Here is a 14,007-nt window from a genome sequence, read left to right on the forward strand (position 1 = left end):
TAGAAATATTGATCAAGTTCTGAAGCACACTTAATATTTCACCTTGTGAGTATCCTAGAATGTCATACCTATAGCATAACAGCTATTCAAGAAAAATTGTTTAGTGTGCTCTTTTGTTTCCTGAATTCTGGGTGCCCTATTTTTTCCATACAGAGATAAATTATATCTGTTGTAGTCCACACTGACATACATTTGAATTTTTAACTAATCAGTCATTTTTGTTGTTAGTTGCCAATCAGTGTGATTACAACTCATTACTCTTTAGCTCATTAATGTTATTCACTGGACATTTATGATGATTCTATTAAAAACACAAAAATTGTTTAAAAATCTTGAAACTCAAGAGTGAATAGATGTAAATATCCAGATGTAGTCTGGAATAGGCCATCAGAAAAGTAACATGACAAGAAAGGAAGGGAATTCAAAAATGTCAGCAGAGATGCGTGGTGGAAGGAGGTCAGGCCAGAAATTTGTCTCTGGTGTTGTTCTGGGGAGAGTTGTTTGGACAGAAAGACTCAGGGTAGAGGAGCAGTTCATCAGGAATTGCTGAAGCCTGATATACTGTTGGACCTCCACGAGTTTCCACCTCACCTCCTCTGATTCAGTGCCCCCAAAACAGTCTGCAGACAGACCATATAATGATACAATTCTCAAGCCAGTAGTATCTTTTATTACACTTTTACACATTTTGAGGGTTATGTATCAATTTCTTCTGATTTGGCTGGTATAAATTCTTTCCCTTGAATGTCTGAGTAAACTGGAAAAACCAGGATGTTGGAAACAGTGGACCTGGTTGCCATCACCAAGGACATCTTGCAGGTAGAGGAATCCTTTGCTGAGGGAACAGTGGCTTAGCGAGGATGACTGAACCTAACTCTGTTTTATTGCCTTTCCCACTGGGGCTGGCACACCCTCCCTCCAGAGTCGTCCTGTCACAGGCTGGTGGCTGCTGGCCCCTCCCTCTTCTTGCTGCTGCTCAGCTCCTGGAAGGACTCCAGCTGAGCAGGGTGGACCCTGCCCTCTAAGACCCCTGCCAGTTTTAGCCTCAGAAGAAATTTTTGGCCAAAGTTGAAGGCATGGAGGGCATTTAATTTTATCCATTCTTTTCTTTAAAATTCTAAAATTATGGTCAAAATGCAAACTCCTTCATTTCCCTGCTTTCTAGTCTGATCGTTATGCTGCGTCACACTTGCTCCCTGAACCCTCCTCTCCTGCTCCCGACTCTTGTCAGCCTTTCCTACTGTACGTTCTGAAAGTTCGTTCCATCATGAACAAATGTCTATGAGGCTTCAGTGTTTTCAGAAAACACTCTTTGATACACTGATGTCTGTGGTTGCTCTGGGAAGTGAATGGGTGGCCGATTAGTTTAAAATAGAGTACATGAGGATATGTATCATATAGTCCGCCTGTAATTTTAGCTTAAACATTGCCCGAGAAAAAACTCATGTTCCTGGTGCCCGATACAGCCTTTGAAGTCTTTTACCAAATTAGGAATTCAGCTCATCTGGGCCTTTCTTCATGCAATGTGCTACTTTATTAGTTTTCATAATATGCTTTCTTTGAATGAGTGTTTTCTCCATAAAATGTAATGATTAAGGATAGTTGTAGAAGTGTCTATTCTGATTTACTTCTATCCAGTTTTGAGTTGATTAAATACTTCGGCTTTCATTGTCAATATGAAAATCCATCTGGCTAGAAATCTGTGAGTATTAAGTTTTGTTCATGTTTGGAATATATAGTAAAACTGCCAAAGTGATCTCCATTCCAGACATTTCCCATATGTTATGTTTATACAGTCACATCTCATTTTTGGCCTTAAATTTTCTCTGAAGAAGTTTTATTACTTATCTGTACTTTCTTAGATGTAGTAGAGATAGAACTTACCTTTTCCACCTGATTTTATTTCCTCTTTGACACACAGTAGGTACTGAACTGATTCTGTCAAGTGCATGAGTCAGTGAAGGATGAGTGGGAAGATGACAGTTCGTGTAATTCGTCTTGATACACTCCGCAGCTGTTTTCACAGCTTCGCTAGGCTGCCTGCTCTTGGAGAAGAGGCACTGAATATATATTTCTTCCCTGATATCTAACCAAGGGCTTGGCATATTAAATACTAATAAATGTTTATGGAATGAGTAAACATTTGAAAGTTTGCTTTTATGCTACTGGCAACCAGGGCTTTGTTATATTTACCTTCCAGCCATTAAAAAAAAAGTCAACAAATAAAATCCTTACATCTGAAGAAAACAGATTTAAGCCATATGCTTTAAGCCATATAATAACCTTTCTGTACAAAATCTCTACCTGTATTCTTAGGACCTTCTTCCCTAGGCTGCGGCTGTAAAGTGAGCACACCTGAGGCTGTTTTCAGACACATTTAGCATGCCATACAAAGAGTGACGTGGAGGTTGCTTCTCGGAATGTGTCAACGTAGCACAAGTGAGGACCCCTCTGTGCTTTCATGGCCGTCTTGGGAGCTTGTGATCATGTCCTTGAAGCAGCAGCCCACAGAGTGTGCATCAGATGTTGTAAAGCATGGCCAGTTCACAGTTCTCTTCCCGGATAGAGGCCCTGAGGGTGAAGAGTGGGAAGCCGGGGCCAGTTTGAGTAGTGTGAGGGGAGCAGTGGGAATGTCAGCTTAGACAGTCGCAGGGGACGAGCTGTCAGGTTGCTGCTCTGGTCAGGCCGTCTCTGCCTGAAGCAGAGTTCAGTTTGGGATTTTGTCTGGGCTTCTTTCTTAAATGTACTGTACAGATAATTTCTTCAGACTCCCACATATTGTGAAGTTGAGCATTTACTTCAGATATATCGACTGAATCTGCTGTCGACTTCTAAGACAAAAATATAGACAGGCATATACCCAGAAGAACTGGTAACAGGTACTCAAACAAATGCATTTGCAGACATGTTCACAGCAGCACCATTAACAACAGCCTCAGGTGGAAACAACCCAAGTGTCTACTAATGGAAGCCTGGATAGACATGCTATGGTATATACTTGCAGTAGAATATTACACAGCCATTAAGAGGAAACGAACCACTAGTACCTGCTACAAGTTGGATGAGCCCCGAGAACCTTATGATAAGCAAAAGAAGCCAGATGCACAAGGTTATGTATTGAGTCCATTTGTACAAAATATCCACAGAATAGGCAAATCCACAGAGACAAAGTAGATTGGTGGTGACTGGGGCTGTGGGGAGGGGAAAAGGGAAGTTACTGCTTAATGAGTAAGAGGTTTTATTTTGAAGTGATAAAAATGTTTTGAAACTAGATGGAGGTAGAACATTGGAAATGTGCTAAATGCGTTACTCTGAATTACTCATTTAAAAATGGTTAATTTTATGTTACGTTAATTTCACCAGTGGAAAAATGATCTCATTAATCCTCTCCCCTTCAGAAGTACCCAAAACAAACAAAAAATGCATAGAATGAGAACATGACGCCCAGCAGTCCTGTACTTCAAACTGACTGACTCTCTTTCTTGAATGAGCCTAGCATTTTCCTGCCTGTGCCTTCTGTTCCCATCATGCTCTCTGACCCGAGTGTCTTCCTCCACCCATTTCCCACATCCAGGTCTTATCCAGTCTTAAGCTCCATGAGGCTTTCTTTGTTTCTCTTCCACTCCCTTCATCTTTCTGAAGCCTGTATCCAAAATGATCTCTTCATCCTTTAAAGACCCCTGGCACTTTTCTCTATCCCTCTTTCTTGGCGGTTATCAGGTTTGACCTTACGTGATAGTCATTTATCACCACTTCTTAGCTGTCTGTGTGCTTTAGTAGCAGCCTGTAATATCTGACTTCTTTTTCCCCCTTCTCTCACACTGTAAGTGTGTAGTATTCATTGACTAAGTAACAGAAGAAACCACGCATTTGAGAAGGTGCAGGAATAGTACTGTGTCAGCTGATTTTCCTGTAGCTTAGACATTCTAGTTAGGGCTCAGTGATTCAGAAGGTTGATTAGTTCGTTCATACATTCAGCTTGTACCTGCTATGACGGTTGGACACTGACAGGTGCGGGAATTCAAGGATGACTGACAGAGTACTGGATGCAGAGGAACACATCTTCACCTTGTATTGAAAAACGATTTCACAAGAGACACCTGTTGTGTAAGCAAGGCCCATGGAACGGTCTGGTCCCCCAGTGTCTGGAGCCTGGCTCTAGTAAGCTCTGGCACTGCTCGTTCACGGTGCTCTTACTTATCACTGATTTTGAGGAAAACGAGCACACTTTGACTTCTCAAAGTACTTATGCCAATGAGATGATTTCTTTTTGCATTTTTCTTAAGATTTCTTTTAAAATTTCTTTATAGTGTATATGTCCTTAAAGTCACCCAAGGCTGAATCGTAATTGTTATTGGTGAGGCTTAAAGTTTTCGAGTGTTATCCCATACTTCCCTTGTCTATTACAGAATGTAAGGAGGCACACATGTCATCATGTAAATAAATGCCTCGGCACTTGTGGTGCTGTTGGTGGCAGGTACAGCTGGTGATCTGGAGGTATTGAAAACTTTTAAGGTGCCTTATAAATGGCAAATGAGATTTCAATTTAGTGGATTATTTTTAGTAATATGTACCGTATTATATTCTAATTCTTTGAAACTTGGTATTTTTCTTTTTTTAATAATCAAAGAAACCAGGACAACTTATTTCTCCCCCTGATATATAAATAGCCTTTTATGGCAACTTTTTTTTGATAAAGTTAAAGAATTATATCTTCTCTTCTCAGGGATTGCTCTGAGCAACTTAGCATAGTAGAAAGTTCTTTTAGGCCATGGAAAGAAATATCAATTTTAAAACTCTAGATCCACTGATAAACTGGTATAAAATGTATATGCTTATTCTGTTACATTAGGTGAAAAAGCACATTTTGACTTAAGTACAACATCACTTTTTTTTAGGCTTAAAATTTCAGACAAACCCTCAAATGATATTTTGCTGTGTTTCCCCATCCTGTTGTGATTCTGGAGGTTATGAAATTAGCAGTGGGCCTGGAGACTGTCTGGCAGTGGCTGAATCTCAGTTGTTTATGATGGTTGAGAGATCATGCTGTGTCTTCACCTTCTCAGAGCTGGGCATGACATTGTGTTGCCATGAGATTAGAATTGGAATGGATTGAATTTGAGGATTGCATGGCTGTATTTTTTTATTTAGCAAATTTTTGGTCACAAAGTTAGAACTGGAGATAACACGGAAGTTGTGGGGTCCAGCCTCAGAGCTGTGGGAACCAAGGCCTCGGGGGCTGCTCAGCTTACAAGGGGCAGGGCAGCACATACACGCAGGCCAGTGTTTGTTCGCAACATCATAGCCATTCTCCTCTCAGGATGCAAGCCTGTGTGTGTGTGAGTGTGTGCAGAACTGTTAGTGTGTCTTGCTTTCATTTGTATTAAGTGTGTACTTACTATCATTGTTCTTAATCATGCTGTTTTCTTCATTAAATTGAGTCACATACTTGCATGTGCACATTTTCAGTGTAAGAACAACTACTTTGCAAGATCTTGGAGAGGAATAGATTTCAATTAGGTGTAATTAAGAGAGCAAAGGAAAGCGTCATTTTTATATTTTGTTTTAAAAAATTCATAGTTCTTGATGATGTTCTCGTAATTTCCTTACATTGTTGACTCAAGAAGTTTTATGCGTATGTTTCACATTCAGCCAGGCTATGATGACCTTAATCCTAACTGGAGACTCTCTCCTGAGAAGAGAAAAAAAATCAAAGGTGAGTTTTATGAAGTATCATAATTACAACATTAAGAGACTCCTGTTGTATAATAATGGTGCTTTTTAGATGATATATACAGAGGATGGAAAAATCTTTTTCTTTCTACTGTCCTAGGTTCTCTGGCTAGGGCCCTGTAAAATAAAGACTGACAAAAGACAGATTAATACGAGAAAAACCAACAGAAATGTATTAGTATGTACATTGAGTTTATACATGGGGATACCCAGAGATGAGTAACTCCAAGGGTTGGCTGGAAGTTGGACTTGCGTAGTATCTAAACAAAGGAACAGTAAATTTTTAGAGAGGTAACAAGACAAAGGAAAAGAAGTTTGAGTTTCTATGAGTGGCAATTGTGGAAATGCAAATATATAGGGGAAGTAATGGAAGGTAAGCACGAGTTAGTTTTTTATGTAGATTCCTTTGGTGCAGTCTCTCTGAGCCAGTAAGAGTCTACAGTTGTCTCCAGTGATTAACTATTGTCCTTCCTGGTAGAGAGCTGAGAGGGGAAGGGCTTTGTAAAAGTATGTCCTACTTTTAGGTAAATAGGAGGAAGGCACAGAGCTTTTCTTGTTTCTGCTTCTTAATTGCTTCCAGATCAAAATGATCCTTATGCCGAAGTGGCATATTTTGGGGGTGGCGTATTCTGCTACTCTTCATATAAAGGTCTCCAGATACTTCTGCTTCACTTTGGAAGGAACCACCAGGATTTTATAGAAATGGGACAGCGCAACAGATGCACTTCTCTGATGGTCATGTGTTAACATTTTGGGATTTTCCAAGGCTATGCAGAGCCTGTGGCATCCAGCAGGGCTCTCCCTCCACAGGCCAATGTGGACGCGGCACACCGAGTTCAAAGCTCCTGAGCGTTCTCCTTTTAAAGCGTGGAGGAGATAGCAGAAAGGGATTCCTCCAAGGCTCAACTCTGAGTAGTTATCTCTGGGGCTGGGTGAGGGGTGGAAGGAGGTAGGTAATGAGAGATTGGAGGGGCTTTTTTTTAAAATGATGAATATGTATTTTATAAATAGAACCCCCCCCCAGTATTTACATTTAAGTAAAAGCAATAGTGATTATTTAATTGATAGTTAAAATTGAAAAGAAAAGTTAAAAAATTAAGTTACTTTGAATAATTGGTTCATTTTTCTTCTGGTGAAACTCAAGTTAAACATAATTTCTGCATTTTTAAGTGTCTCCTATAAAAATCAATGATACTGTGTTGTGTACCAGAAATTGACACATTGTAACTTACTATATACTTCAATTGAAAAGAAACAATGATGGTTACAAGATTCAACATCTTTATTAAATTATACTTCTAATTTACACTTAAAAAGCCTTCAAGTATTGATTCATTAATATTATGTGTCATGTTCATGTATTATTTGCGTTTGTTATATAATCATCAAAAATGCTCTTTCAGAGAAACATTTTTGAGAAAAAAATTTAATTTGTCAAAGCAGAAGGTTGACTGCATATTTAAATGACTTACTCCTTTTCATCCCACTTTACACTTAGCTATAAGTCCAGAAACTCTGCTTTTCATATTTTCTTGGAATTCCTTATTTATATAGATTGCTTTAGACTAAAATTGGAAGAAAATGTTGAGTTGTATGGTCTTTGTTTTTTAATTAAAATGATGAGTTATTCTCATGGAGCTAACCTTCTGTTTTAAAATCTCTATCTCCTTAGCCAAACTGTTTACATATATTTTAAAATTTATGATTTACTGTTGTATTACCTTTAAACCTCATCAGATCCTTAGTGGAACAAGTAAAGTATTAAAAAGGGCAAAGCAATTATAATAAATATCCTGCCATTTCCTTTTGAGTGCCTCAGTTCGGTGAACCATAATTCATTTTTATCCCTCTCGAATTCTTTACTGGTCTTGAATATATTTTCCTCTTTCTGATTAGTTGTAAGTGTAGGGGAGGATAAATTCTTTTTCCTACTACCCTATTAGATTCTCCAACTGAGTACCCAGTAAATTGCTCTAACAAAAGACAGATTCACAAGAAAAAAGCTTACACACGTGTTTAATAAAAGTTTTAGGGACACAGGAGCCTTCATAAGGAAATGATGACCTGAGGAAGAGGTAAACCTGATTAGTTTTAGACTAGGTTGGACGAAGAGTGAAAAGTTGTGGGAAAACATGGTAGGACAAGAGGGTCTGAGCTAAGGGTAGTAAACTGGGAGAAACTTGGCAAGGCCTGTTCGTTTTAATTCTTCTTGGCTTCCCTCCGTCTTTGGAGATGGGGATCCTCCTCTTCTCCAGGTATGGAGAGGGCACCTCTCACAGGAGGAGCTTACTACCTGCTCCGCAGGAAGGTTAGACGGTCCTTCCTGAACCTGGTGTGTCTCAAATTCCTTCGTGCAAACCTACCTTTTAACTTCTACGAATATTGTTCAGTTTTCGAGAGGGAAGACCTGAATGTATTTACCTCTACATCCTAAGATTTTGGACTCCAACATTGTTAGCACTAAGATGTTCACTAAGTAAATTACCATCTTATTCTTGAGTAAAAATTTGAATGATGACTTACATTTTATTTATTCTTATTATTTATCACACATCTTAGGACCCAAATATGTTTTAAAATTGATTATTGGACTGAATGTGTTGTATTTAAACCACATTGACAGATTTGTGTTGATTTACTTTTCCCCCATTAGATAAGGAGTCCTTCTACCCACTGATAGATGTGAACTGGTGGATGGACAGTGCAGTGACTTTGGCTCGCTGCTCTGGTGCTTTGACTGTCTCGTCGGTGAAAACTTTAAAGAACTTACTGGGAAAATCCTGTGAATGGTTTGAGCCATCCCCTCAAGTCACTGCGACCCATGACGGGGGATTTTTAAGTTTGGAGGTAATGTTTTCCCTTTTAAAGCAACCAGGGTGTTTGAGAGTAAACATGTATTGTACCAAAAATCTAAATATCTTTAATTTTTGTTTTCCCATTATTTAATCTTTAAAAACAAAAATTTATTACTTGAATCAGAGATTGAGTTCAGTGTAAAAAAAGATCTGTTGTTTAGTCAATTTAAAAAATTGCATTGTGTAAGAAAGAACATTTATAGTTGTTTTGTTTTCTATAAAGCATTTCTTCTTCATCAACATGATAGATTTTGTTTTCTTTTTCCTAGATTAGTTACCTTAAAATGTAAATAGTATCACTACCTAAGAAATACAGTCATTAACCTTTTCCCATGAAGTGTGACAACTTAAAACTTTTGGTTCTTTTAGTAAGAAAAACTTGTTTATCATGACAAAAGTTTTCAAAAGAGGCTGGTACTTTAAAGTTATGTTTTGGTTATTTACAATTTTTCTTTTAAGCCTTTCAATGGTAATTAACCTTCAACAGTTTTCACTTCAGTGCAGATTGGCAAATGTTTTTTACCCTAAAGTTTGGTGCTGAGTCTAAAGATGTTCTTTAAAGAGAACCATGGTTTAAAACCTAAGCCAACTCTGTTGAGTCTGCAATGAAAGTTATCTTTAACAGGCAGGCCTTCAGACTCAGAACTTTGTGAAGCTTTAGACATTGTTTAAAAGTGGGTGGTGGGTGGTGGGGGAGAGCTGTTCTTGGTAAAGCAAATAAATACCTTCATGCTGTTTTCTAAATAGACCCAAAAAATCATCTTTTCACAGCAGGTACAAAAATATCAAAAGGAAAGAAATTAACATTCTCGACTCCTTTATTTCCCTAAAATGATTTCCAGGCATGTATTTTACAAGACCATGTGACTAACCTATTATTAAAGCAGGTTTTCATTTTAGAGGTTTGGAGCCAGTAACTTCTGTGCATCTTCCTGGAGGTGCTGATGTTCATAGTGTTTATTGTTGGGCTCCTTGGAATTCCGTCCTGAGCCTTAATCACAGGGCTGGTATAATGAATCAGACCAGAGTAGAATTAAAAACAGTTTTCTCATTACCTCGAAAAGTTTGTCTTTAGTTCCTCACTATTAATTTAGCATCTCCTTTTTCAATTCAGTGTGAGATTAAACTTGCCCCCAAGCGATCCCGTTTGGAGACGAGGGGAGGAGAGGAGGACGAAGGAGAAGAGGACTCGGGTTCTGATCACGAAGGATCTGCCAAGGCTCGCTACTTTGGTTACATAAAGCAGGGCCTGTACTTGGTGACGGAAATGGAGCGATTCGCCCCGCCGCGGACTCGCCCGCGAACCATCACTAAAAACTACCGCCTGGTGAGCCTGCGCTCCACGAGCCCCGAAGAGCTGTACCAGAGGAAGGTGAGAGTCTGTTCCTGTCCGAGTGCACAGGCAGCAGGCTTTGCTGCGTTCCACTGAAGAAAAAAACGATTTCTTTTAATCAAGGAAGAAATTTAAAGAGAGATTGTTCTATGGCCAACATGTTAGAAATGTCAGGATTACAGAGCTTTTGAAAATAGTGCTGGCCTTTGTGCCTGACTAATCAAAATAAAAACAGTGGACAGAAGGCGAATTCACCTAGACTGTCCCTCTGGGGCCCAGCCCAGGTTTTTGCTACCCTTCACGTGGCCTTCAGCTCTCCCTTAGCTGGGTGTAAGGACAGCTCTCCGCTCAGACTGCAGATGCTGCGGGAAGAAACGCAGACCTGCGTTGGTCGGGGTTTGCTTGGGAGGCAGACTCGATCGGCACTGTGCCGCAGCGCCGCGGGCGGAGTTGCACGGCCCGTCCCGGCTTTGCCATTGTTTCACTCCGTAAATGTGGGCATTTCACTCCTACTTCTCAGCTTTCTGGTAAAGTGCTTACAAGAAGTACTTGCTCTGTCTGCCCCTCCTAATGCTGGCGAGCTTCTGGCGCCCCAGTGCACGAGGTAGTTAGGAACGCAGGACCTACTGTACAGGGTAAGGGGCTGTCATCCCTCACTGTATCATCACAGCGATGCCGCGGACACTTCGGTAACGTAACTTTCCTGTTTACGTTTCCTCGTCCCAAGATCGAAAGTGAAGAGTATGAGGAAGCCTTGTCTCTGGCTCAGACCTACGGCCTGGATACTGACCTGGTGTATCAGAGGCAGTGGAGGAAGTCGGCTGTCAACATTGCTTCAATTCAGAATTACTTGGTATGTTTGAACGCTTTGGGAACGTGTAGTGAAATTCAAACACATGGGCATCTTTTGGTTGTAGGGCTTCCCGTTGGAGTCCTTTTCATTGCTGGCTTTTCTGCAGCCGACTCAGCCTTGGGAAGTATCTTGTTACCGATTCTGTCAGCTCTGCAGCTGGACATTGGTGCTGAAGACGTGTGAGCAGATACTCACTGATGCACAAGCCAACTAGCTGGTCTTGGCCTAATCCTTTCCCTTCATCTACCTCAGTTACCCCTGTTCACCCCCATCAGCCGGGGTCCTGTCAGGAGCCAGGAACCACGCAGTCATTTGAACAGGGACAGTTTTACTAGGGAGAACTATTTTCTAGTAATGAGAGATCAACTACACAAGGGCGAAGAGAGCTGTAAGGAATACCCTGGGCCGAAGGGAATATACCCAGGGAGGGAACAGACTTGGAAGGGAGGCCTCCCCCCGGGCTGGGAGTCAGACTTCATTGGACAAAGACGGGCTGTAGCACGTTGGATGGAAGAGAAGTTCTCCAGGATGCCTCAGGCCAGGGCTGGTCCGTGGCTGCCAGGGTTGGCAGGCGGGGAAAGGTGGGCTGGACGGGCAGGCTGGATGCCTGTTGTAGGGTGCCAGAGAGCTGAGGTTGGGGGTGGAGGGTCGGAAAACCCCAGAGACTGGTAAGTTTAGGAAACCCCCCAGGAGCATGAATGCACCTCAGAGCTGGTAGATAAGGAACCATGGCCAGTACTGAAAAGAAAAAACTCCCTCTGGAGTGCAGGCGAGCCCAGTTTGGGAAGCTTCCCATTCAGGTGCCTGGGAGGTTCGCTGGGAAGGAATCTGCCCACGGAAGTGCAGCTGACAGTAAATGGGAAGTTGTCCTCAGAAGGAGAAAGCGGGGACGTAGCACCACCAGATGTCCCCCACGTGCCTTGCTGGCTACCAGGCCTGTAGGAGCTAGAAGAACCACGGCACATCTGGACCAGAAACCAGAGCCTCTTCCTCTGCAGTGAGAGGCTCCCCAGCGCCCTCTGTTGTCAGAGCTTAATACTGTGTCAGCTGCAAATGGGAAATGCTGTGGATCTGGCTCTGAAGCTGCTTTTGAGGCTGAGAGGCAATAAATAGATAACTGGCACATTGATAGTTCTTTTTTGCTTAAATCCTACAATTGTATCCCTCCTGCTTCCTGCTACCACAGTTAAAGTTACTATGTAACCTGTTTACTTGGATCCTTGGCACCTTTGTAAGGAAGTAGTTGGACTCATGCATGCTTTTAGAAGGTTGTGACTTCTCATCGGACATTTAGAAAGGAAGATATCTGTGCATTTAGGGATATTCTAAGGAATGTTGGGAAATTTTCATGGTAATTGCTTTCCCTGAAAATTCATGTACATGAGTAATTAAAAATAAATAAAAACATAATTTGAAAAAGTATCTAAGAAGTTGATGAAGTTGTATCAATGAAACGGGAAGGTAAATTGTTATTACAAGTAAGATATTGGAGATAAGAGAACATGAAAGATAGTGAAATAAAGGAAGAAGACAAAATTGCTTGTATTTTCTTTAGAATAGCAGAACACCAAACCTGTATGCTTTCTTCTTTTGTGACTCAGGACAGTGAGCTCATGAGTTCATGTATATCCACCTAATGGCTTTTTCTGTAACATGATAATAGGCAGTTTTCGTCTCTAAAGGAGCTGACAGATGTTAGGAGAGACAAATCAAGTACTTTTTTTTTTTTAATCAGGGGAAATACTTAATTCAGCAAAATAAATAGGCAACGAGGAATGTGAAGGGGATGTGAAGGGGTCCAGCGGTGGCATAAATACGACCTTTGCTCTTAGGGAGCTTATAATCTTACTGAGAAGACAAGCTTAATGCCTAAAATAAAAATGACCACACAAGAAGGTTCCAGATAAATGCTTTTGGAACCCGGTGAAGGTAGCAAGTGTTACAGACTCTGGCTGTGGAGGTCTGTGTATAGTGAAGATGTTTTGGGCAGGGATTTGAAAGGACTCAGAGTAGGTGTCCTAGAGTGAGAAGAGAGGAAGGCATTCTTAATGGGAGAAGTAGGACGAGCAAATTTAAAGGAAACCAGCTTGACTCACGGGCCAGAGTCGATGTCCGTCTTACTGCTGTATTTTCACGGCACACAGAAGGTACTCAGTAAGTACCTCTTGGATGAATAAATAAGCTGTGTAAGTAAACCAGTTCATCGGATCTGAGACTCCATGGCAGTGAACGTTGGGAAACATGATCAGAGACACTGGAGGAAAGACCTCACAGGAGAGAGTGTGCAGAGGAGTGTACAGGGCTCCGAGTCAGATTTTACTTTACATTTTTTTCTACAGTGATTCTGGGAAGAGGCCAAGTCAGGGATTTTGAATGGAGTCCAAGGAAGCTGTTGGGAGGGAGGGATAAGCACCTGGTCTTTCCAAAGAACAGTGCACCGTGACTTCCCACGGTTAAGTCACCGTCGGTGCTGTAGCATGCCTCTCACGTCAAGTAGATACAGAGCCTTGGTGTGCTGTGTGCCTCATGAGTGTTGTTTCAGAGTACACGTGTTCGTTACAATAGGGTACGTCTTGCCTTACTGCTTTATTTTCTCTTTCCTATGGCCCAAGTGCAAACTAAAGAGCAACTATAAAAGTTGGAAGGATCTTCCTATCTTTCCAAAAAAAAGAGTCCTGAGCTTGTATTTCAGTGTGTTTCATTAGAAGGAGAAAGACTGCAGTTGGAATCACTTTCCCTGCATCCAGTTCTAACCACCATTAGGAAAATAGCTTTTTACTGTTGAGCTTCTCGAGCAGCTGCCTGTGGCCAAGAACCTGGGGAGCTGTCCTCTCTCAGGTACAGCTTTCTGATTCCAGAAGGCAGTTGTCTGGTGCTGTCAGGTGTCATGAGTTCTTTAATGCCTCTGTTTTTTATTTTCTCCATATCCAGAGTAAAATAAAGAAACGATCCTGGGTTCTTCATGAGTGTTTGGAGAGAGTTCCTGAAACTGTGGATGCTGCAAAGGAACTGCTTCAATATGGATTAAAAGGCACGGACCTGGAGGCGCTTTTAGCAATAGGGCAAGGAGCAGATGATGGCAGGTTGGTTACCGAAAGATTTGGACTCTGAAGTAAAGATGCCTTTGTGAAAACTTGCAGCTGAAAGGGAAAAAAAGGGAAGGCTTTTCTTTAGGTTATTCTGCGATGAAGCCATTGCTTTTGATTTAATGCTTTTTTATCTGAGGTCACAGT

General features: G+C 41.2%; 1 protein-coding gene across 2 annotated transcripts in view; it reads left to right on the forward strand.

Annotated features, from left to right (window-relative positions):
- The window catches only part of NBAS (NBAS subunit of NRZ tethering complex), a 277,368-nt gene that overhangs the window by 61,308 nt on the left and 202,053 nt on the right, over positions 1 to 14,007 (forward strand). For both annotated transcript variants that reach the window (XM_031466598.2, XM_031466600.2), the window contains 5 exons: positions 5,653 to 5,716; positions 8,387 to 8,580; positions 9,703 to 9,960; positions 10,649 to 10,774; positions 13,706 to 13,857. In XM_031466598.2, the coding sequence (XP_031322458.2) occupies positions 5,653 to 5,716; positions 8,387 to 8,580; positions 9,703 to 9,960; positions 10,649 to 10,774; positions 13,706 to 13,857 (794 nt within the window). The remainder of the gene's footprint in view (positions 1 to 5,652; positions 5,717 to 8,386; positions 8,581 to 9,702; positions 9,961 to 10,648; positions 10,775 to 13,705; positions 13,858 to 14,007) is intronic.

The sequence above is a fragment of the Camelus dromedarius genome, chromosome 15 (genome assembly GCF_036321535.1).
Source record: "Camelus dromedarius isolate mCamDro1 chromosome 15, mCamDro1.pat, whole genome shotgun sequence".
In the NCBI taxonomy this organism is placed as follows: domain Eukaryota; kingdom Metazoa; phylum Chordata; class Mammalia; order Artiodactyla; family Camelidae; genus Camelus; species Camelus dromedarius.